The following is a 22,441-nucleotide window of genomic DNA, read 5'->3' on the forward strand; positions in this document are numbered from 1 at the left end:
GTTTAAATCACAAAAGTTGTTAAACATGAATGACACAAAAAATTATGTTCATAAGCTCATTTGGAACGACGACGTTTACCCATTTCTTTCCTTTTGGAAAGGAAATATTTTAGGGAAAAAAACAGCTAAGAGGAGTACTTTTATGAATATGGTTTATAAGAGTTACTTTTCCAAATATAAACACAAGAAGGACTTGAGGTCGTCCGCAAGATTTAGCGCACTATAAATACCTGAAAACCTCAGGCCTCTAGTTTTTGGCTGAAAAAAATCGGAGCTCAGCGGACGAACAGAGGTTAACCGGAAGTGTTTTTCAGCTGCCGGTGTGAACTCGGAAATCACTTCATCTTCATGTAAATTTCTGTTTTCTTGTTTATGTTTCAGTTTTCCTATTTTGGTTTCCTACAAATTTCTCTCTTTCTCGTGATTTTCCTGTGTTTGTTTGCTTGTTTGTAATGATGACTTCACCATCTTCTTCGTTGTCGAATGATCGTGTAGTTCTTTAACACAGAGCGTTTGATTGGGAATAACTGTGAGGAAAGATCGTTTTATTGCAATACGAAAGTGAGAAGCGTAGATTTGTTCGTTTATATTATTTACATATTTTTGAGAGGGTAAATCCAGTTTTTCTTATGTCTTTTTGGTGTTCCCGTCTTTTTTATGCACTGGAAGAAGGGATTTTAGTCAATCAATTCTGGCTGTCGTCATTGTTGTACGTTACGAGATGATGGCGAGCGGGTTAGGGTTTTCTAAGAAACTTGATTTAGTAGCGAACACGTGCATGACATAGTTTTCTTGATGGATTGAACTGGTGAAGCTATCAAGTGGTTATGCTGAGACGGTTTTGATCTGCATCTTGCCGTTAATCTTGAAACTTCATTGTTGTTGAATTTCTATGATATTCCATGAATCAACCACAGTACTGTTTGTGCCCTTTTGCATCTTCCTTATTTCTTGGATTTGGTTTTCCTTCAAGTCTCTTTTTTATGTTTTCTTGTTTGTGCAGTTTGGAGATACAACATTTTATTGTGTTGAAGAAAAATTCCAGAAAACATCATCCTGGTTAGGTGGTTTCTTTTGATGCCATGACTGTCCAGGCCAATTTGCGTCTTCTAACCTATTCGCAGGAGATTGTTGATGGACAACCGATTTATGTTGCCTCAAATTGTCTTCCAATCAAGGCATTGAAATATGAACCTGCTGGCCATTCTTTCCATAACGCTGCCCTTAAACTCCTTGGTTGTGAGGACGATGAAGTGAGCGATGAGAATGAGCAGGCGGCTGATGATACAGAACAGAAGTATGCTCCATCATTTGATTCGTACAGCAGCAAAGGCAAAAAGAAATCTGGTGGAAGCACACAACAAGATCATTATGCATTGTTGGGTTTGAGTCATTTAAGATATCTAGCGACTGAGGAACAGATAAGAAAAAGTTATCGAGAAACTGCTTTGAAGTATCATCCTGACAAACAAGCTGCACTTCTTCTTGCTGAGGAAACTGAAGCTGCAAAACAAGCAAAGAAGGATGAAATAGAAAGTCACTTTAAATCTATTCAAGAAGCGTATGAAGTGTTGATTGATCCTGTCAAAAGAAGAATTTATGACTCAACAGATGAGTTTGATGATGAGATTCCTACTGATTGTGCCCCGCAAGATTTCTTTAAGGTGTTTGGTCCAGCTTTTATGAGGAATGGGCGTTGGTCTGTTAACCAATCTGTTCCATCATTAGGCGATGATAAAACTCCATTGAAAGTAGTTGATGATTTCTATAACTTTTGGTATGCCTTTAAAAGTTGGAGAGAGTTCCCACACGCTGATGAATTTGATCTTGAGCAAGCTGAGTCTCGGGACCATAAAAGGTGGATGGAGAGACAGAATGCTAAACTTTCAGAAAAGGCCAGAAAGGAAGAATATGCTAGGATTCGTACACTCGTAGATAATGCATACAAACGAGACCCTAGAATCCAAAGAAGAAAAGAAGAAGAGAAAGCTGAAAAACAGAGGAAGAAGGAAGCAAAATTTTTGGCAAAGAAGTTACAGGAAGAGGAAGCTATTAGGCTTGCTGAAGAGGAGAAACGTAGAAAAGAGGAAGAGGAGAAACGTGCTGCAGAACTGGCTCAACAGCAGAAAAAGTTGAAAGAGAAGGAGAAGAAACTCCTACGGAAAGAACGGACTCGCCTTAGAACGCTTTCTGGGCCTGTGATATCTCAGTCTTTGCTTGATCTTTCTGCGGAAGACGTGGAAAATCTCTGTTCGTCTCTTGACATTGAGCGGCTGAGAAATATTTGTGATAAAATGGAAGGCAAAAAAGGAATGGAGCTTGCAAAGGTTCTTAGAGATGCGCAGGAATGCAATAGTTCAGATACAAAGCATCAAGAATGCAAGAAGCCGGAACAGCAGAATGGTTCTACAACTGCTAATGCGACTGCCTCTCTAAGCGGCAGCCTTCAGAAGAAGGAGAGGCCTTGGAGCAAAGATGAAATTGACCTCTTAAGGAAAGGAATGCAGAAGTATCCTAAAGGAACTTCTCGTAGGTGGGAGGTTATCTCAGAGTACATTGGTACTGAAAGATCAGTTGAAGAAATTTTGAAGGCAACCAAGACGATCCTCTTGCAGAAGCCTGACTCTGCCAAGGCTTTCGACTCATTTCTTGAGAAAAGGAAACCAGCACAGTCCATTGCATCTCCGCTTTCAACTAGAGAAGAATTAGAAGGTGTATCCTCTAAAAAACCCGAAGACAATGTGGCAATTAATGGAAATCTGGACATGTCCTCGGTAGGACAAAATGTAAACAACCAAACTCCCGTTAATTCATCTGCAAATGGAGTATCCTCTAGTTCAGAGCAAGATGATTGGTCAGCTGTACAAGAAAGAGCACTAGTCCAAGCTCTAAAAACATTCCCAAAGGAGACCAACCAGAGATGGGAGCGGGTTGCTGCCGCCGTACCTGGCAAAACGGTGAACCAATGCAAGAAAAAATTCACATCAATGAAGGAGAACTTTAGAAACAGAAAGAATGCTGCTTAATTCCTGAGGCAAGCTTTACTTTGGTGACAAAAGTGGTCTGTTCTTCAATCTGAAAATTGTTTTGTCATTTATCCATATCAAAACAAAAGGGTTTAATATCTGGGTATCCAACCGATTCTTCACAAAGGTCAGTCTATCATATACCTAAGCATAGGGTTTTTTTTTTTTTTTTTTTTTTTTTTTTTTTTTTTTTTTTTTAAATTTCATGAAATTTTATCATTGCTTACAAGTTCTAGTTAGTAACTTGAAATTCCCTGAAGAGTTAAGAGTAATCGCGAATGCGAAAGAGTTTTGTATTTCCCTTTCTTATGTTGTTTAAAACGATTCATGTAGATTCATGTTGAATTATTTATAGCATCTGGGCATTATATAGAATGATCCGGATTGTGTTCAGTTTTGGATGATTCTTTTTTTTTTGGAAGGTCTAATTTAGTAAATGAAATTGCTGAAGATGGGATGAATATTATTATTTCTTTTTGTAGTTGATCATACATTATGTTTTTTCTTATCAATAAACTTTTATCTTGGTTTGTTAATTTGAGCATAACTCCGTAGATTAAGCACCAGTTACCGTCTATAAGTTTCGATCATTTGGTTCCTCCCTTATTTTGCTTAACTGAAAGATAAGCAATACTAAGGCTGTTAATAAGATTGTAGTTCCTTTGCATATGTGATATTGACATGCACAACTTAGAGATGCTTAAAACTTTGTTTTTTTTTTCTTTCTTCTAAACCTTAAAGGGAAAATCAAGATTCATTGAGGATTGTGAAAGTGTGCAAAACGAACAAATGTAAATGGGGATAGACTATAGAAATACAGCCTCTAAAAATTAAAATTAGCGCACATTAATTATAGAAGAAAAGAAAAGAATATAAGAACATATAGTGTGTAATTTAAAAATACTTAGAAATGGCCTTCAAATTCAAGCACTTTTGGTCTAAGGCTTTTGCAGCACTCTTACGAAGCATTCACCAACGAATACCCAAAAGAATATTGTGTAGGTCTATCAAATTTTATATTTGTAAATATTTTTGAGAGGTGATTTTTTGTCACTGCTTTCCCATTTTATAAAATTATGTATAATAGTAACAGGATTTTTAATTACTTATATCTATAATATATATATATTTTGAACATGTGTTGTTTTTTATTTGTTGTAGGTTAGGACAATTGTTATCTTTATTTTGTGAGTTTTTTTTTTATATCTTTAAATATTTTAAAAGAATTTTATTATCTAAAATATTTCTTTAGTTTTTATTATTATTTTACTATATTGATAAACATTCTCAAAAAAATTATTATTTAAAATAATTGAACTAGTTTTTATCTTGTTAAATTAAACATTTATTCTCAGCCAAATATGGAAAAGGAAGACAAGTTTTTAATCTCAACGTTGTACATTACCCTTCCAGAGTTTATCGGTGATCGGATTTTAAGAATAGATTTTGTTATATATGATTGACTAGTCTTAAAGAATCTATTGCAATTAATTTTTCTTTTTTTAATAATGAGTCATATTTGATAACCATTTTATTTTCAATTTTTGGTCTTTTAAGTTTTGAAAATCAAGTTTACAAACATCTCTTTTACTTCTAGTAGTTTTGAAAATCAAGTTAACGAATATCTCTTGTACCTCTAGAAGTCTCACTTTTTCTTGTTTATTTTGTACTTACGAAAAATTCATTCAAATTTTGAAAACAAAAAAGAAGTAAGATTTTAAAAATATATATTTGTTTTTAAAATTTAGTTAAGAATTCAATTCTTATATTTAAGAAAAGTGTAAACATAAATGATTTTTTATTTAAAGTTAAGAAACAAAAACTCAACATGAAACCGTTATCAAATAAATTATTGAAGTAAATGGTCTCCTTTGTGAATGGTTGCTTCACCTTATGAGAATAATTAAATTAGAGAAAAGGCAGGACTATTCAAATGGCCACAAATAAGTCTTTAAATTAAGTGTTATCTTCAAATTTGAAAGAATTTTTTTTATTGTGTTCTATAATCTTTTGCCTTCTCCAAAAATTATTTCTTTCTACTTTTAAAATTGTCGATGTTTAGTACATCTACAAAGTTTAGTTCGTTGATCTTTTGATAGTGGTGTTACTTGTTGGAAGCGTTTGATGAACACCCCAAATAAATAATCACTAAATAAAATATTTGATAGAAAACAAAAACTTTTTGGAAGACTTGTTGTGTGTATTTAACTCACACTTGGATAATTTAGATTGCAACATTTCAATCCTATTTATAGGATTGTCATAAGAATAACTCATATCACAATTAAATACAACAAATTAAATCCTACATTTAACTAAGGTGAGAATCTTACTAAATTAACTCTAACATTTTTAACTCACATCCTTCTCTAACTTACATACATTAACTCACATATAACTTATTTATTTAAAACATGTTTAATTTTCAACATCCTCCCTTAAACATGTTTTTTTAAAAAAAAAAACTCCAAGCAAAGTTCTTAAGTTGTTAAACACATTAACTTTGAGTGGCTTCGTAAAAATATCTGTAATTTGATCTTCAGTCTTCACATATTCAACTTGAACCTCCTTCCTTGAAATGCAATCTCTGATGAAGTGAAATCTTGTATCAATGCGTTTGCCACGATCATGGAACACAGGATTCTTTGCTAAAGCAATTGTTGACTTATTGTCTACATGAATCATAGTTGGATCATTTTGCAAAATTCCAACTGTCTTTAACAAATTTCTTAACCAAACTGCATGACAAACACATGAAGCTGCAGCAATGTATTTTGCCTCACAAGTGGATAATGTCACAATAGGTTGCTTCTTAGAACTCCATGTAAATGCAGTATTATTGCCAATGAAGAAAACATATCCACTAGTGCTCTTTCGATCATTAGTATCTCCAGCCGAGTCACTATCACAATAGCCTTCAAGCTTCAAGCTTGAATTCTTTAGATGAAGAATAAAACAACCCATAGTCAAGCGTACCTCTGAGGTAACGAAGAATTCTCTTTGCCACTTTCAAATGAGTAGTTGTAGGAGATTCCATAAATCGACTCACCAATCCAACGCTGAAAAGAATATCTGGTCGTGTGCAAGTCAAATATCTCAAACTCCCAACCAAACTTTTGAAATATGAAGGATCAACATCATCTCATTGTTCATGTTTGGACAATTTGTCCCAGTTTCAATCGGAGTTGCGACAGACTTAGAATTCATCATATTCAACTTCTCTAGAATTTCTCTAGTATATCGTTCTTGAGAGATGAAAATTCCTTCCTCTGACTGCTTCACTTCAATGCCAAGATAGTATGACATTAGCCCTATATCTGTCATTTCAAATTCTTGGGTCATCGCGTTCTTGAGATCTTCAAACATACTTGCACAATTTCCTGTAAAAATTAAGTCATCCACGTACAAACAAACTACCAAAATATCTCCATGACCATTAACCTTAATATAAAGAGAATGTTCATAAGGACACCTCAAATACCCATTATCAAGGAAATATTTGTTGATTATGCTATTCCACATTCTTGGTGCCTGTTTCAATCCGTATAATGTCTTCTCCAATTTTAGAACTTTATCCTCTTGGCCTTTCACAGAATAACCAGGAGGTTGTTCCAAGTAGACTTCTTCTTCTAGATATCCATTCAAAAATGCCGATTTGACATCCATCTGAAAGATCTTCCAATTATTTTGTGCAGCAAGAGCAATTAACAACCTTATAGTTTCCAAACGAGCAACGGGAGCAAATACTTCATCATAATCAATGTCTTTTCTTTGAGAATATCCTTTTGCAACTAATCTTGCTTTGTATCTCTCCACTTCTCCCTTTTCATTTCTTTTTATCTTGAACACCCATTTGACACCTACTGCTTTCTTTCCATTTGGAAGAGTAGAAAGTTCCCACGTATCATTCTTTTTTATGGCTTTTATCTCTTCATCCATAGCAATCTTCCATTTGTCATTTTGCAAAGCTTCTTCAAAATTCAAAGGTTCACTGTCACCAAATAAACAAAAAAGAGTAAGGTTATTAAAACTTTGGCTTAACTCTTTAGTTTCATCATATATGTCTCGTAAGCTTCGCATGCCACAAGGCCCTTCACTTGAACTTGCAGATGATGAAGATGTGCTTTGTCACTAGGCTCATCACGTTCGTCGGGAAAAAACAAAAATTTGTAATCTTCTGGTTCGTCATTCCAATTCCATGATGCTTCTTCATCAAACATAACATCTTTGTTTACGATTGTCTTCTTTGTAACAGGATTATAAAGCTTGTAGCCTTTTGAGCTTGCATCATAGCCGACAAACACATATTTCTCACATTTATCATCAAGCTTACTACGCTTTTGATCAGGTATATGCGAATAAGCCATGCATCCGAATACTCTCAAATGACCAATGGATGGTTTTCTTCCTGTCCATGCTTGTTGAGGAGTTTTGTTTCATAAGCTTCTAGTAGGGGAACGATTTGACAAGTACACTGCACACTCAACAGCTTGTGCCCAAAATTCTTTTGGCATCTTCTTGCACTTCAACATGCTTCGAGCCATGTTAAGTATTGTTCGGTTCTTCCTTTCAACAACACCATTTTGTTGAGGAGTAAATGGAACTGTCATAGGTCGACGGATTCCATTTTCTGCACAAAAAGTTTTGAATTCATTTGAAGTGAATTCACCTCCCCTGTCTGATCTCAAAGCTTTAATGTAATAACCACTTTCTTTTTCAACAAGAGCTTTAAATCTCTTGAACATGCCAAATACTTCTGATTTCTCCTTGACAAAGTAAACCCAAGTTTTTCGGCTGAAATCATCAATAAATGATAAGAAATAATTATTCTTACCAAAAGAACTTGGTTTGGTCGGCCCACAAAGATCCGTGTGAACTAACTCCAGTGATCTCCTTGCTCTCGAAGATGATTCTCGTGGAAAACTCTTCCTTGATTGTTTTTCATGAAGACAACCTTCACAAAGTTGATCTGGATGTTTGACATATGGCAACTCTTTCACCATGTTCTTCCTGGCTAATAATCTTAAGCCATCAAAGTTCAAATGCCCAAATCTCAAGTGTCAAATCCAATTGGGATCTTTCAAACATGACTTTAAACATTTAGCAACATCAGTTTGAATGTTTAATAAAAACATTCTATTTTTATTTGCACTTTAGCAATAATTTTGTCATGATTATCTCTTATCAAAAGACTATAATCCTTCATCAAAATATTATAGCCTTTCTCTAAGAGTTGCCCCAAACTCAAAATGTTGTTCTTCATATTAGGAACATAATAAACATTAGAGATAAACTCATGCTTCCCATTCTTCAAATTGATCAAAATTTTACCTTTTTCTTTAACTGGAATTTTTGTGGCATCACCAAATACGATATCGCCACCAACAGATTCATCAAGTTCAACGAACATTGATTTACTTCCACACATGTGATTGCTTGCACCACTATCGAGATACCATACACTATTTTCACATGTTTCCGCACCTTTGCATGCTAGAAACAATGAGGAATCACCGCTTTCTTCATCTTTCTCAGCATAATTTGCATTTTCTTCAACTCTATTTCTGCATTCCCAAGAATAATGGCCGAACTTATGACAATTATAACATTCAACCTGTCTTTTGTCATACCTCCTGTCATTATTTGATCTTTCCCCACTTGACCTCGAATAATGTTGTCTTCCTTTACCTCTTGATGAATTTGAGTTTGAATTACTCTCATCAAATTTCCTTTGACCGTAGCTTCCTCGACCTCGATCTTTGAAATCACCACGTTCACGATTACCTCCACGTCCTTGACCTCGATTTCCTTTTTCTAGGTTGTCTTCCTTGTCTTTTAATTTCAACTTTGACTGAAAAAGTTGCTCAGTCATCTGCTTGTTCTTCTTAAGAAGCTTCTCTTCATGGGCTTGTAAAGAACCCATAAATTGATCAGTGGACATTGTACTCAAATCCTTTGATTCTTCAATAGCTACAACGATGAAATTAAATTTCTCATCCAATGAGCGAAGTATCTTTTCTACTACTTGCTCATCGCTTATTGTCTCACCAAATCTTTTCATTTCATTTACTACTGCTAGCAATCTTGAAGTATAATCTGAAACTGATTCAGACTCCTTCATATGTAGTGATTCATAATCACCTCTCAATTTTTGAAGGCGAACCTTCTTGATTCGAACTACTCCTTTATACGTATTCTCCAAAATTTTCCATGCTTGATATGCAGTAGTTGCTCCAGAAATTTTCTCAAAATTGTTATCATCAATTGCTTGATGAATGATGGTGAGAGCCTTTTGATCTTTTTTTCTTGTATTTTGTAAAGCTTCTCGTTGAGCTTGATTCAAAGATGCATCACTTTCTGGTTCTTCATAACCATTACTAACAATGTCCCACACATCTTGTGAACCAAGTAGAGCTTTCATTCGAATACACCAACTACTATAATTTTCTTTCGTAAGTCGAGGCACTTGTAAGGGAACTAAATTGTTGTTTGCCATTTGCAAAACCAATTTTTTTTACTCCAAACTCAAGCTCTGATACCACTTTGTTGGAAGCGTTTGATGAACACCCCAAATAAATAATCACCAAATTGCATATTTGATAGAAAATAAAAACTTTTTGGAAGACTTGTTGTGTGTATTCAACTCACACTTGGATAATTTAGATTGCAACATTTCAATCCTATTTATAGGATTGTCATAAGAATAACTCATATCACAATTAAATACAACAAATTAAATCCTACATTTAACTAAGGTGAAACTCTTACTAAATTAACTCTAACATTTTTAACTCACATCCTTCTCTAACTTACATACATTAACTCACATATAACTTATTTATTTAAAACATGTTTAATTTTCAACATTACTTCTAAAAGAAAGGTAATAAGTTTTTTATGTCGGGAGACAATTACTTTCGTAACTCCGGCATTAGGACGAGTAAATTGTCTCAAGAGACAAGGTGAATTCATTGGGCTCAAATTTACAATATACATGCGATATATCTTTCCTGCTTTGATATGGTTGTGTTTTTTATAACAATCTCAAGACAATTTATTCTTTACGTAGGGATGCATCATTGTCCATATATTCTGCTTTACGAAAACTACTTCACATATATTCGGTTTTTCTTTTCTTTTTCATTCTTTTTTCATGTTTCTACGATGGTTTTGCTTTTGTGTTTTAATTTATCTTTTATGCTTTTCTTTTTCTTCTTATATCATAGAAATATTTTGAAGTTATTTTGTTTGATTGGATCAATTACGAAAAGGATCGGGAGGAAGAAGTTTTTTTTTTTTTTTTTTTCAACTTTATGCTTCTTTTTTAATTCATTGTATTAAAGTCCTCTGTTATTTTATTTTATTTTTATATTAAAATTCATGCTCACTTAAATTTGAATATAGATTTTATACAGGAATGTCTGTATTCTGTTGTATATAATTTATTTAATTTGTCAATGGAAAATCTTTGTGCAAATCTTTGATATGATAATTTTTCTTCCGTTTGGGTTTTCTAAAGTTTTTAATATGTATGTATAATTTGTTTAGATTTATGCATTTGTTTGTATGTGAAAGTTCTTTTTCTAATTACATGTTTAAATTTATTTTGTTTTGAAAATATTACCTCATCAAACTTTAACTCAGTTCGGGGTTGCTTAGCGGGAGAAACTTGAAAATTTTGGTGGTATTGATTGCAAATGTTGGCAACAAAAATTGTTGTTCTATCTTACCATCTTAAATTGGACAAAATTTCTCAAAGAGGATGCTTGCATTTTATCTGAGGGATAAACTAACAAAGAAAAGCAACTTGTGCTAGATGCATGGAAACATGCACGATATCTTTGCAAGAATTACACTCTGAACGAGGTGGACAACATACTGTATAATGTGTATAGTGGTGTTGATTCAACAAAAAATCTCTAGAATTCACTAGGAAGAATTACAAAATTGAAGTTGTTGGTTTAAAGAAATTTATTGTCGGCGAATTTCTGGGTTACAAAATGGTGGATTCCAGAACCATAATAATTGTACCTGATATACATACTGAGAATATGACCTTGAGTGAATCTTTTCAGGTAGCAGAAATAATTGAAAAATTGCCACCCTCATGGGAGGATTTCAAAAACTACCTCAAACGTAAACGCAAAGAGATAAAACTTGAGGAATTTGTGGTTCGACTTGGGATTGAAGAGAATAATAGAAAGACGAAAAATGCACTATGGATAGTGCGATAGGTCCCAAGGCTAATATTGTAGAAAATAAACTACAACATAACAAGAAAAAAAGTTTTCTGGTGAATGTTAAGTCAAAAAACCATGATTCACAAAAAAGTTCAATGGTAAGTGCTACAATTGCAACAAAATGGGATATTAATCTAAGGATTGTCGTAAGCCAAAGAATTTTCAATGTAAAAATGCTCATGCTCATATCACAGAAGTTGATGAAGTATCGGATAGTGTTACAGATATTGACCTTTGTGCAATCATTTCAGAATGCAATATAGTGGGAAACTCCAAGGAATGATGGGTCGACAGTGGTGCTACTCGTCATATTTGTGCTAACAAAAATATGTTCACATCATATGTTTCAATCTTTAATGGAGAACAATTCTACTTCAAAAGTTGAGGGACAGGGGAAAGTGATCCTTAAACCGACTTCTGGCAAGGAACTTACTCTCAACAATGTACTTCATGTTCCTGACATTCACAAGAATTTAGTTTCCGATTCATTGTTTAGCAAGAATGGCTTTAAGTTGGCATTTGTATCGGATAAGTTTGTACTTTCCAAGAATGATATGTATGTTGGAAAGAGTTATTTGAGTGATGGTCTGTTTAAATTAAATGTACTCACAGTTGTACCCAAAAATACTATTAATAATAAAATATCTATTTTTACTTATATCGTTTAGTCATTTGTTTGGCATCGTAGACTAGGACATGTCAATTTCAATTATTTGTGTAGGATAATTAATATGAACTTGATTCCAAAATTCCACTTTGATGCAAATTATAGTTGTGAGGTGTGTGTGGAATCAAAAATGACAAAAGCACTTTTTCATTCAACTGAGAGAATTACTAAACCTTTATCATAACACTACTAATAACAAACATTTCCTCAAATACATATTGTCGTAACACTGAGATTATTATAATCCATATCCTCGTAACTCTTTCCCTCCCCCAAACGCACCCTTAGAGTTAATACACATCCATATTTGTGACTTGAAACTTGTGCAAACTAGAGGAGGAAAAAAGTATTTTATTACTTTTATAGATGATTGCACAAGATATTGTTACATTTATCTGCTGAGAAACAAAAATGAGGCAATTGAAATGTTTAAGCTTTATAAAAATGAGATTGAAAATCAAATAAGCACAAAGATTGAGACAATAAGAAGTGATCGAGGTGGTGAATATGGTCCTCCTTTTGAACAGTTTTGTTTAGAACATGGCATCATTAAGCAAACTAGTGCTTCTTATTCACTTTAATCAAATGAAATTACTGAACGGAAAAACCACACACTAGGGAAATAATAAACACAATGCTTAGTTCAAGTTTACCCCAAATTTTGTGGGGAAAAACTTTGTTGACGACAAATTACTTATTAAATAGAATACCTCATAAGAAGTCACAAAAAATTCCTTATGAAAAATAGGAAGGAAGAAAACCTTCATACAGATACTTAAAAGTGTGGGGGATGCCTAGTAGAGGTTGTAGTACCTAAACCTAAAATGGTTAAAATAGGACAAAAAACTATTGATTGCATATTCATTGGTTACGCTAGCAACATTTGTGCATATCGATTTCTAGTTCATAAATAAGATATTTAAGATATACATGTTAATACTGTTGGGGTTGATGCCCTAAATCTCGTGGTCTTGTAGTTTGTAATTGTATATATTATACAAACTTTTTATTTATCTAATAAAATAAAGTGTTTTATTTTATTTGACATTTAGTTGCATTAACTCACAAAATCAATAAACTAACATCCAAGGTTATCTTCTGTAACCTAAACATGTATGTGGAGACATACAAGTGGATCGTGTTTAAGTGATAACCTAAATGGTCTGTAGTAAATGGATAAGGCTGGATACCTTATCCTGGTGACACTACGAATACGGTTTGCTTTGTAGTTGTTACAATTGTTCTAAAGTGCTACAAATGATTTGATCCTAATCATTCATGTCGAGACATTAGAGTGGGGGTATTCTATACAAAGAGTTTGTATAAGATCGGACCATGAAATGAATAGTCTCTCTTATTAACATCGTTACTAGTTGAGACTACATTTCACCAGGATGACTATAGGTGACTTGACCTGAATCCTGAGTGAGTTGTGAACTCCTGCCTATGAATGCGATCCTTTGATTTGTATGGGTGAGAGTGGCCTATGTAGCCGACTCAATATGCCTACCATTTTGGGGATTCGTCTGATTGGGGAGCTGGTAACGCAGCTACACAAGAAGGAATTCACTCCTTCTCTATAGATAGAGTAAGTAGAGAAATTGCTCTCTTAAGGGTTGATTTCAGGGCTTGAACAATGTAGCGCCACACCCTCTCTTGGCTTGAGAGGAGTTCAGTTATAGTAGGACTATAATTATTGTTCATTAGAGGAATCAGTGATACTTAAGAAGTTAGATGTAACTACAGGGACAAAACGGTAATTTTTGGCCTAGCTGTACTTACGAGCAATTTGTGAAGGGTCATTGCACTGTTGATTGGTTATATCTAATAGACACAAAAATATATCTACAGTAAGAAGAGTGCAACTATTAGTCTTTAGTGAAATGATTAATAGTTAATGAATAGAGATTAATTAATTAAACTCTTTAATTAATAATAATCTCATTTCATTGGAGCTTCAATCTGTAGGTTCATAAGGTCCCCTTATTAGCTCAATAAGGATAAATGAGAATCAAATTTATTTTGGTTTAATTTGAATTGTTCAAATTGATTAAAAGGAATAAATTGTATATGATACAATTAATATAATGTATTTGATACATTATAATGTAAAGTTTTTATGAGAGAAGTTAATATTTGAATATGATTCAAATAATAATAATAATAATATAAATAAGATTCATAAATAAACTATAGGTTAAAATTGAATTCGATTCATATTAGAACTATAGATTATATGAGAGATCTAAACCATTGGTTTTATTATATATGATATAATATAAAGTTTATATTATATGAGATATAATATATTTTAATTAAATTTATATTGATTTTATATTTATATTGTTTTTATTTTATTTAATATATATATATATATATATATATTTAAATAGAATGAATAACTCCCTTGGAAGTTATTCTACGTGGGAAAGAAGGGAAGTTATTTTGATAACTTCCTCCTCCATGGTTAAGATTTGTTTTTAAAAAGAAAAAAAAAAGAAAAAAGAAAACACAATCTTACGATCTCTCTGTATTTCAAAAAAGGAAACAAAAATTCTCTCAAAAACTTCTTCCCTCACCAAAATTACAGAAGCCCACAACTCTCTGTGATTCTTTACTTGGAGAATAACGAGGAAGATTTTGTGGTGTCTTAAAATTTGGAAAAAGAATTGGTTCTACAAATGTTAGTTTATTTTCACCTTTTCCTCCATGAGAAGCATGTTTTTTATTTTTCTTTGAATTTATTGGTTTCATAAATTGAATTTCACTTGCACGACGTTCATACGCTTTCGCTTTAGGAATTCCATTCCTTCAAATACAATCATGAAATCAAAGAATGCAACATTTTTTTAGAATGCTTTTCTGGGGTGAGCATGATAAACCGAGTAACCGAGTAACCGAGTCGACCGACCAAATCGAAATCGGTTGGTCGAAAAACGAGAGGAGTCGGTCGGTGTCAATTTCAGAAAGTTTCAAATCGATAATTTTCAAAAAGTATTTTAAGTGTTAAACCGATCCGACCATCGGCCAACCCGACAAAAATCGACTGATCGATCGACCCTTACTCATTGATGTCGAGATCGGTTTGACACTTTACTAAACCGACTCAGACCGACTGATGATCACCCCTATCTTTTTCCGTACAAACATGCCCTTCTGAAGCAAGGTTACAAAAATGTTAAAAGTAAATAATAAGGTATAACGAGTAATTAATGTCATGAACTTAATTTGTAAAAAAGAAAAACAAAAAGTTAAACGGGGCCTAAATAATCATGAGTGATGTTTTTAAATTATTGTAGTAGAGAATGATTAATCTCTCTCAACTAGGAGTCCCTTTAGACTTACTAGAAAAAAATGTGTAAAAAAAAAACCATTTTTTTAATCTTTTGATAAAATTCTTTAAAATACATCTCAAAATCTATTGAATGGTTGTCAAGCATTCTAATTTTCTATTTATCAAATAACCTACTTTTTAAGTCAAACTTGAAGATGTATTTCAAACACACTTTAGATTGGTTCGTACATCAATATTCTAAAAGCCAAAAATTCATTTGTTTAATTCACTTTTGACCGTTAATAAGCGAACAAGATTCAAGAAGATGGACTATAGCAATTTTTATGAAATGGGTAAGAGAACTAAATTCATAAGAACTTCTCTTATAAAACAAATGAATGGGTTTTCTTTTAGTTATAATGTTTGAAGTTAATATTTATTTGCTCCATCAAATATGAAAGCAAGTCTCGAGAAATAGTTTTAAATAATTCATAAAGCTACTTCAATTTTTAATTGACAAATAATAAATAATGTGATTGTTGGTTGCGTAACCATTGTTTTTTATTTTCTATAAACACTACTTTCATTTCCAACTTTCTTCGTTTTTCATCTATATTCCACCAATGGTTTAATAAAACAAGAAAAAAGTAAGTTATTTTTGTTTTTTTGAGTTTGACTAAAAATTCACTAAAGATGCTAATTATGGAGAGTAAATAAGTTTAATTTAAAAAGAAATAAGAAACAATATCACCAAATGATGTTTCTAAATGATTCAACCAGCTGATTTGGTAATTTTTATTAGTTTACTCTCCCATTTGAAATGGTCTGACCTCTTCTTTCTTTACCATCATCTTCTTCAAACCTTATTATTTTTATTATTATTATTATTATTAATCTTTCTTGTCTATTTATTTTCAAAGTGTCGAAGTGGAAAGAGTTAAACCTTGTTTCTTAGTTAATAGACATCTCTTTGCATTACCTATGAAGCTCATCAAAATAATCAAGGGGGGTGTTTGAAATTCATTCAAAATCAAATGCTCGATGACAAATTGACATGTTTGGAGTGCAGTGTTCGAAAAGGTTATAAATAGCCGAGTTTCAAGTATCCGTTTTATATGTATTTTTTATGAATTATAATAACTTTTAGTGTTCTATAAATTGATACCATGAATTTTATCTTTTATAAGAATCTTGAATGTAAAAGAGTTATGTTAGTTTATATACTTTTAATTTTGATTCATTTTGCTTCTTAAAATTCTGATCATTGTATTTTAAGCTTTAATTCGACTATCAAACATTTATTCTTTTAATAATTTATAATTGAAATAAACATAGAAATAAAAGTATCACAATAATCACATTTTAAAAGTATATATATTTTAAAAATATAAAGACCAAAATAGAAATAAAAAGTTGAAGATATCGAAATTGAAGGAACATTTTAAAACTAATTTAACCAAAATTCAGTTTATATATGTTGGATCCCTAATTTATTCATTAATTCATTAAAGAATAAATTCATTAACTCTATTGATTTTCATGACACCAATGTAAGAATAACATCAAATTAATTTGTTTATAGCAAAAGTTTTCTTTTGTCAATAAATTAGCAAAAAATAAAATTTAGGTCACTAATTCAACAAATTTATTTATTTTTTATTTTGCGAAATATATTACATTTTGTCCTTGAAAACTGCATTTAATTCATCAGCAAAAATTTCCATTAATTACTCATGAAAGGCTGAGGTGATACATAATTTATATATATATTATTTCTCAATTCTTAATTATTAAATTTAAAATCGTTTTTTTTATTATTATTATTTAAAAAAAAAAAAAAACTCTTTTCTTTTGCATGTCGGTCACCCTTTCTTTCTCCCACTCCTCCTTCCAGCTTCTTCCTTCAACATCACTTACAACTACTGCCATAAAAGAGAAAATATCGGAATCCAAAACCAACATTCTCCATTCATTTTCTCCTTTCGTTTCGAGTCTAACGAACCTGCATTATTAGGCTCTAAAAGTAAGGGAGTACAATTATTTCCCAAGGAAAAGGAAGGAGACATTAAAGAGGAAATGGAGAAAATGAAGGAAGAAAAACAAAAACCAACGGCCAAAGGATCCGACAGTAGATTGCTTTGCTGACAGTAAGAAGCCGAAGCATATCTAGTGATGCTTCAACAATGAAGCTCTTAGAACAAATAAAAGTTCTTTATCATGAAGAAAAGGGAGAAATCCAAGGGGAAGGGGGAGCTCTATAGAAAGAATGCCCAAATTTACTCGGGTAACATGCGGATAGAAATTAACAACAATTAAATGTCAAAAAAGGATACAATCTCTCCTTTCAAAACACATTGATAATTAGATCTCAGTTCAAAAAACAGACAACGCTAAATTGAAAATTAATAGTAAATTTATGTGGGACTGCTCCATCACATCTTTTCTTTGAGCACACAGCAGTAAAAACTCTGAATCGTTCTTTAAGCATGAACGCCTTTGTTAAGACTGACCATTCGAGCAGAAGCATCCATCTGGGATCCTCTGGAAGATCCCGACTGATAAGCAGTCCTCCCCGACCCATATGCAGCATCTTGATAACGGGTGCTTTGGTATCCTGCATTGCCTCCTCGAGACTGGCCCATCCGGTCTCTATAGTATCCACCAACCCCACCTTGGCCTCGCCCACCACTGCTGTATCCTGCACGTGAACTAGGACCGCCTTGCCTTCCTTGATTATAAGACATGTTATCTGGCCACCTGCTACTCCCACCTACAGCTCCTCCAGCACCATATTCTTGGTTGTCCCTTCGCCTCATTGGTAAATCTAATCCTCCTCCAATTCTTGCCTCAACTGCTCTCTCATTACTTTCAGCAAGGATTGACAACTTATCAGCCAATTGGAACGCCAGGCCCTGTAACCGGGTGTGAGTAACATCGTGAAAGATGATGCACCCACTTGGCTGATCCCAACTTGCATGGAGCTCCTCATTAATCATCATCTTGCTCACGATACTATGTGTTTGACCCTCTGCAAGATCAAACATTTGGGTGAGTTGGTCCGAACTCAGAGAATCGTAGGATGAGGAATATGTGAGAAGGTAAGTCCTCAGAGCCTCCTCCTTGATCTTTCCTTTAACCATTTCCAGCACTTCATTACGCTTCCTGAGTAGCTTCCATACATCTAAAGATGCAATGACATCATAAGCCTTCTGGAAATCACCCTTACGAAGGGCCCTGGTAGCAGCCATTACATGATCTCTGACATTCTCAGGAGGACCCGTAAATGTCTGTCTCTCACTCACCTCTAGTAACCGTCTAAAGTTCTTACTGATAACTTTACGCTTCGAATCGTGAACATTGCCTGCCATGTTGGGTACTTCCAGCAGCATAGCACATATTAAATGCACAGCCTCCAGGAGCTCAAGATTTATGTGCATGTGGTACGGCATCTGCCTTCTTCTTTCGAGCCTTTCCTGATATTGGTTGAGAAAAACAAATATTTTGTAAAACAGAAATGCTCAAATATAACAATGTTATGGAGCCTAAAGCTACATTTAAATTTATTTAAATAAGATCAATCTTCCAAGCAGATTGATGTTTCAACTAAAAGCTCAATTGAAGTTTGTTTCCAAACAATTTTTCATCACATATACCGATAATTAAACAAGGAGATAAGCAGATAAAGTGGTAAAAATTGCTAACGATGGAAAACAATAAAATTGGTCACTATTCTTAAGATATGCTCTCAAGATAACGAAGATATCGTGTTTGACACCTAATATGAGTAAAGCCCTCAACTGGAAGCAAACAACACTTACACTTTGAGCAATAAATGAGCCCCTAAATTATGACATCAAACTCCCCACACATTTTTGTTCGCCAACAAAACAAGAGTACATTTTATGGATTCACATGCACATCAGCTCCAATTCTAAAACCAAGAACGTTCCTCCACCCACAACCTCAGCAGACAAAAAGAGGAAGAAAAGAAAAGTCTCATCCTGACATCTATTCTTCAAACGAGCACCATTATAAGTAGTACTTGCATCACTACATCATAGAAGTGCTACAAAAAATTGTAAAGTTAATGAACATAGAATGCTCACTAAACCATGCTTACTTAAAAAAATTCCATTCTAAGGGCTAAAAACGATAAGGATTAAGTTGGCTAACCTCCCAGCGTTAAGGGAATGTTGCATTTTAAATGTGCAACATCTTGCAAATTTAGTCTAAGAATAAAGCAGCAGAGAAGCCACGACTAATCCCTAAGCCGTCTGTCTAGGTATCACAGATTTCCTTTGGCAAAACAAATCAAATTGTGTAGAGACAAACATGAGATCGATAGATCTTATATCTATAAAGCAGGGTAAAACTATTATACAAGCATCTACAAAGTGGAATACATTAGTAGGTACCATCTTTTAATGTTTTAAAAATTAAAGTTCTTTTAAAAAATGATAACACACACGTCCTACTTCAAGCACAAGCATTTGAACATAAACACCACCACAGATGCATCCATAGGTTATTCAAAAATGAAGGAAATGGTTTGCATGCGGGATTACCTGTTCTGGAGTCTTTTCATGGTATCGGCTTTGTGAGACACCTTGTGCAAGCAATTCCTTCACCCTTCCACCTGAATATAATTCTGAAAGACAGCCATGTCCTTCACTGATCAGACCAACCCGAAAGCCACATAAACCAAGTTGAGCCATTGCCCTATTGAAAAGGATCTGCGTTGAGATGTCCAAGTGTTGAATACTATCCTGTAAGTGACTCATCAGCAACAAGTCACGAGAAATATAAAATTCATCCAAGAGAGCATGGTGGTAAATATCACAAAGCATAGCTCGTGCTTTGGTGCGCTCATCTCCATACTGGTATATGAGGGTTACCAGAATGTCCATAAAAGCCCTACTACTCTCTGGAAAGGTGGGTTTACGAGGTACAAGCTCTGGAGTGACAATAAATGCAGCAGGGCCCCTACTCTCCTCAACCACTTTAGCCTCATCACTTGCATCTCCACCATCATCTTCTGACAGCTCTGCAAGCTTTCTCATGGCATCATAAACCTCTTGTGGTTTGTAATAAATCAGTTCAACACGCCTCAAGGCAACTTTTGAAGCTGCTTTGTAATCCCCAACTCTTTCCAAATATCCTTGGACATTCTGAGCAAGAACCATAAACATTGGCTCATCTCTAAGCCTCTCAACATACTCACGCGTATGTGGATCAATACACTGCAAACTCTTAAAAAACTCAGTGTCAATCCGCTCAACAAAAGCAACCAAGTTTCCCCAAACACGAATTGTTCCCTTATAGTCAGCTGGCTTCTGGCTTTCATTCTCATCTGGTTCTACCATATCATCCACCACAATGTTGGGATTATGCACAAGAATGTCAATTATAGAAAGCATGTTTTGCACACACTTCTTCCACACACTGATAGGCATATGCCCACTGAGACCAGGATTCACGTCAAATTGAGCAGATACAACACTGAACAAAATCTCAAGCTTTTGTGCAGGAGTCTTGGCAACTTTTGTTAAGAATGTAAGCTGTTCAACCTGCTCAAATCTTCCAGTTCCCTTCCTACCTCGAGCAGCCACAACTTCCTTAAATTTTTTGTTCACGGTGTCCCATGTGATCTCACTAGGATCCTTCATAAACTGCTTATCCATGAGCTTGTTTTTTTTGCTCTTCTTTTTCTCCCAGTTTTGACTTGGATCATCTAGATCTTCTTCCTCGTCTATATCTGGCTCTGGCTCTGAATCAGACATGATTTTAGAAGGATCATCCTCATATTCAGATTCTTCATCATCATCATCATCATCATCATCATCCATCTCATCAGCCTTTTCTTCCTCAACCTCAGGATTCTCCCTATACTTGGTAATTACCTCTTCATATTGCTTATTGTTCTTCTTTAGCTTCTGTTTCATTGAATTCAATGCCTTAGAATTACTAGTACTCATTTTCTTCTTAGCTTCCTTATTAGCCATAGCTTCATTTAGGAAATCCTCTAGCATCACAAGTGCTTTAATATAAAGAGTCGGCACCTTCTCAGACTCGGTAACACGCATGACTTTCTCAAGCTGCTTATTTATTTTATCAAAACTCTCCTGCAGGCTTACCCAATCATTGATCTTCATAGCATTTTTCATCTGATCCACAGTAGCAGACATCTCCTCAAAACGCTTATCTTTAGCCGACCTAACAGTACGCTTCTTATCTTCAGAATCTTCACTATCACTGGCATTTCCTTGCAGATATCTGCTTCTGTTCGGTTGGGCGTTGGGATCAACCTGAATGTCATCAAGCTCTTCACCATAGTCACTCTCCTCCGCTTCAGAATCAGAACCACTACCACCACCCTGTTTAAAAATTCAGAAACAAACGAATAAAACTTACAAACCATATTAAAATCAAAACCAAAATACGAAGAACATGAACGTTTAGATTGAACGCAATACCTGGGTCCAGAAACGAGAAGCCATTTTCTCTCTCAAAATTAATCACAGAACACGGATCTTAAAACACTGAATTGTACAACAGGAAAAAAAAAAGTTACTGGTGCAAGGCAATACGCGATTCAAAATCCAAATTCCTATAAGGAGGAAAATGGAAAAAGAGTTACCAAAGCGCAAATCAATGAAACACGCATAAAAACCTACAGAGTAAAATCGAAAGGATTGTAAAGGGAAAATGGCAGAAGAATCAAATTAGAATCAAAGCAATATGCAAAAACATACGTCTGAAGTTCTTTCGCAAGCTTCCGAGAGTAAGAAGGAGAAAGGAGCGGCGGCAAGATAATGATAGTGGAGAATAGGTTCTGCAACTCGGAAGGGAAGGTGAATTGGACAATTAGGGTTTTCTTATTTTTATATTCTTTTTTCTTTTCAAAATAGAGAGTTATATTTATTTCCAAAAATGTCCTTTACTTTATGCTTGGAAAACTCTAGTGTAAATGATGTAACTCTCCTAAATATTTATAAAATAGGGAAATTGGAGCATAGCAAAAATCTAATTTAGCAATATTAGTAACTTTTAAATTTTATTGATATTTTTTATTTTAATTTTTTATTATTCTAAAATTGCCCTTATTTGAATGTTCACTTTTTTCTCTTTTTCTTCAGTTTCTTTCTTCTATCGTTCTCCTTCATTATCCACTTTCTTCTCCTCTTCGCCTACTTCTCTTCTCCTTGTCTTCTTCTCCCTTTCTCCACCGTCCTTC

At 33.9% G+C, this 22,441-nt stretch overlaps 2 protein-coding genes across 4 annotated transcripts; one reads left to right on the forward strand and one right to left on the reverse strand.

Moving 5' to 3' along the window:
* The first annotated feature begins 211 nt into the window (after positions 1–211).
* LOC103496096 (uncharacterized) lies at positions 212–3,419 on the forward strand. Its single transcript, XM_008457825.3, has 2 exons — positions 212–350; positions 1,004–3,419. Exon 2 carries the CDS (start codon positions 1,083–1,085, stop codon positions 3,024–3,026), a length of 1,944 nt encoding a protein of 647 aa, XP_008456047.1. The 5' UTR covers positions 212–350; positions 1,004–1,082; the 3' UTR covers positions 3,027–3,419.
* A 14,063-nt stretch (positions 3,420–17,482) lies between these two features.
* On the reverse strand, positions 17,483–22,117 carry LOC103496097 (eukaryotic translation initiation factor 3 subunit C). 3 transcript variants are annotated; one of them, XM_051086917.1, is made up of 4 exons: positions 21,960–22,117; positions 21,681–21,814; positions 19,773–21,581; positions 17,483–18,680 (listed from the first exon to the last, which is right to left on the reverse strand). In XM_051086917.1, exons 2-4 carry the CDS (start codon positions 21,702–21,704, stop codon positions 17,688–17,690), a joined length of 2,826 nt encoding a protein of 941 aa, XP_050942874.1. In that variant the 5' UTR covers positions 21,705–21,814; positions 21,960–22,117; the 3' UTR covers positions 17,483–17,687. The 3 variants fall into 3 exon arrangements, with proteins under 3 accessions (XP_050942874.1, XP_008456050.2, XP_050942875.1); XM_008457828.3 differs by having other exon boundaries at positions 21,681–21,746; positions 21,960–22,115; XM_051086918.1 differs by having other exon boundaries at positions 21,681–21,877; positions 21,960–22,043.
* Between the last annotated feature and the right edge of the window lie 324 nt (positions 22,118–22,441).

The sequence above is a fragment of the Cucumis melo genome, chromosome 6, assembly GCF_025177605.1.
Source record: "Cucumis melo cultivar AY chromosome 6, USDA_Cmelo_AY_1.0, whole genome shotgun sequence".
In the NCBI taxonomy this organism is placed as follows: Eukaryota; Viridiplantae; Streptophyta; class Magnoliopsida; order Cucurbitales; family Cucurbitaceae; genus Cucumis; species Cucumis melo.

Excerpts from the sequence above, each read along its gene's own strand:
- LOC103496096 (XM_008457825.3), top strand. The coding sequence starts at position 1,083 with ATGACTGTCCAGGCCAATTTGCGTCTTCTAACCTATTCGCAGGAGATT.
- LOC103496097 (XM_051086917.1), bottom strand. The coding sequence starts at position 21,704 with ATGGCTTCTCGTTTCTGGACCCAG. Across the intron at positions 21,582-21,680 it reads CTTCTCGTTTCTGGACCCAG|GGTGGTGGTAGTGGTTCTGA; the intron begins GTATTGCGTTCA and ends ATTTTTAAACAG. Across the intron at positions 18,681-19,772 it reads ATGAAAAGACTCCAGAACAG|GAAAGGCTCGAAAGAAGAAG; the intron begins GTAATCCCGCAT and ends AACCAATATCAG.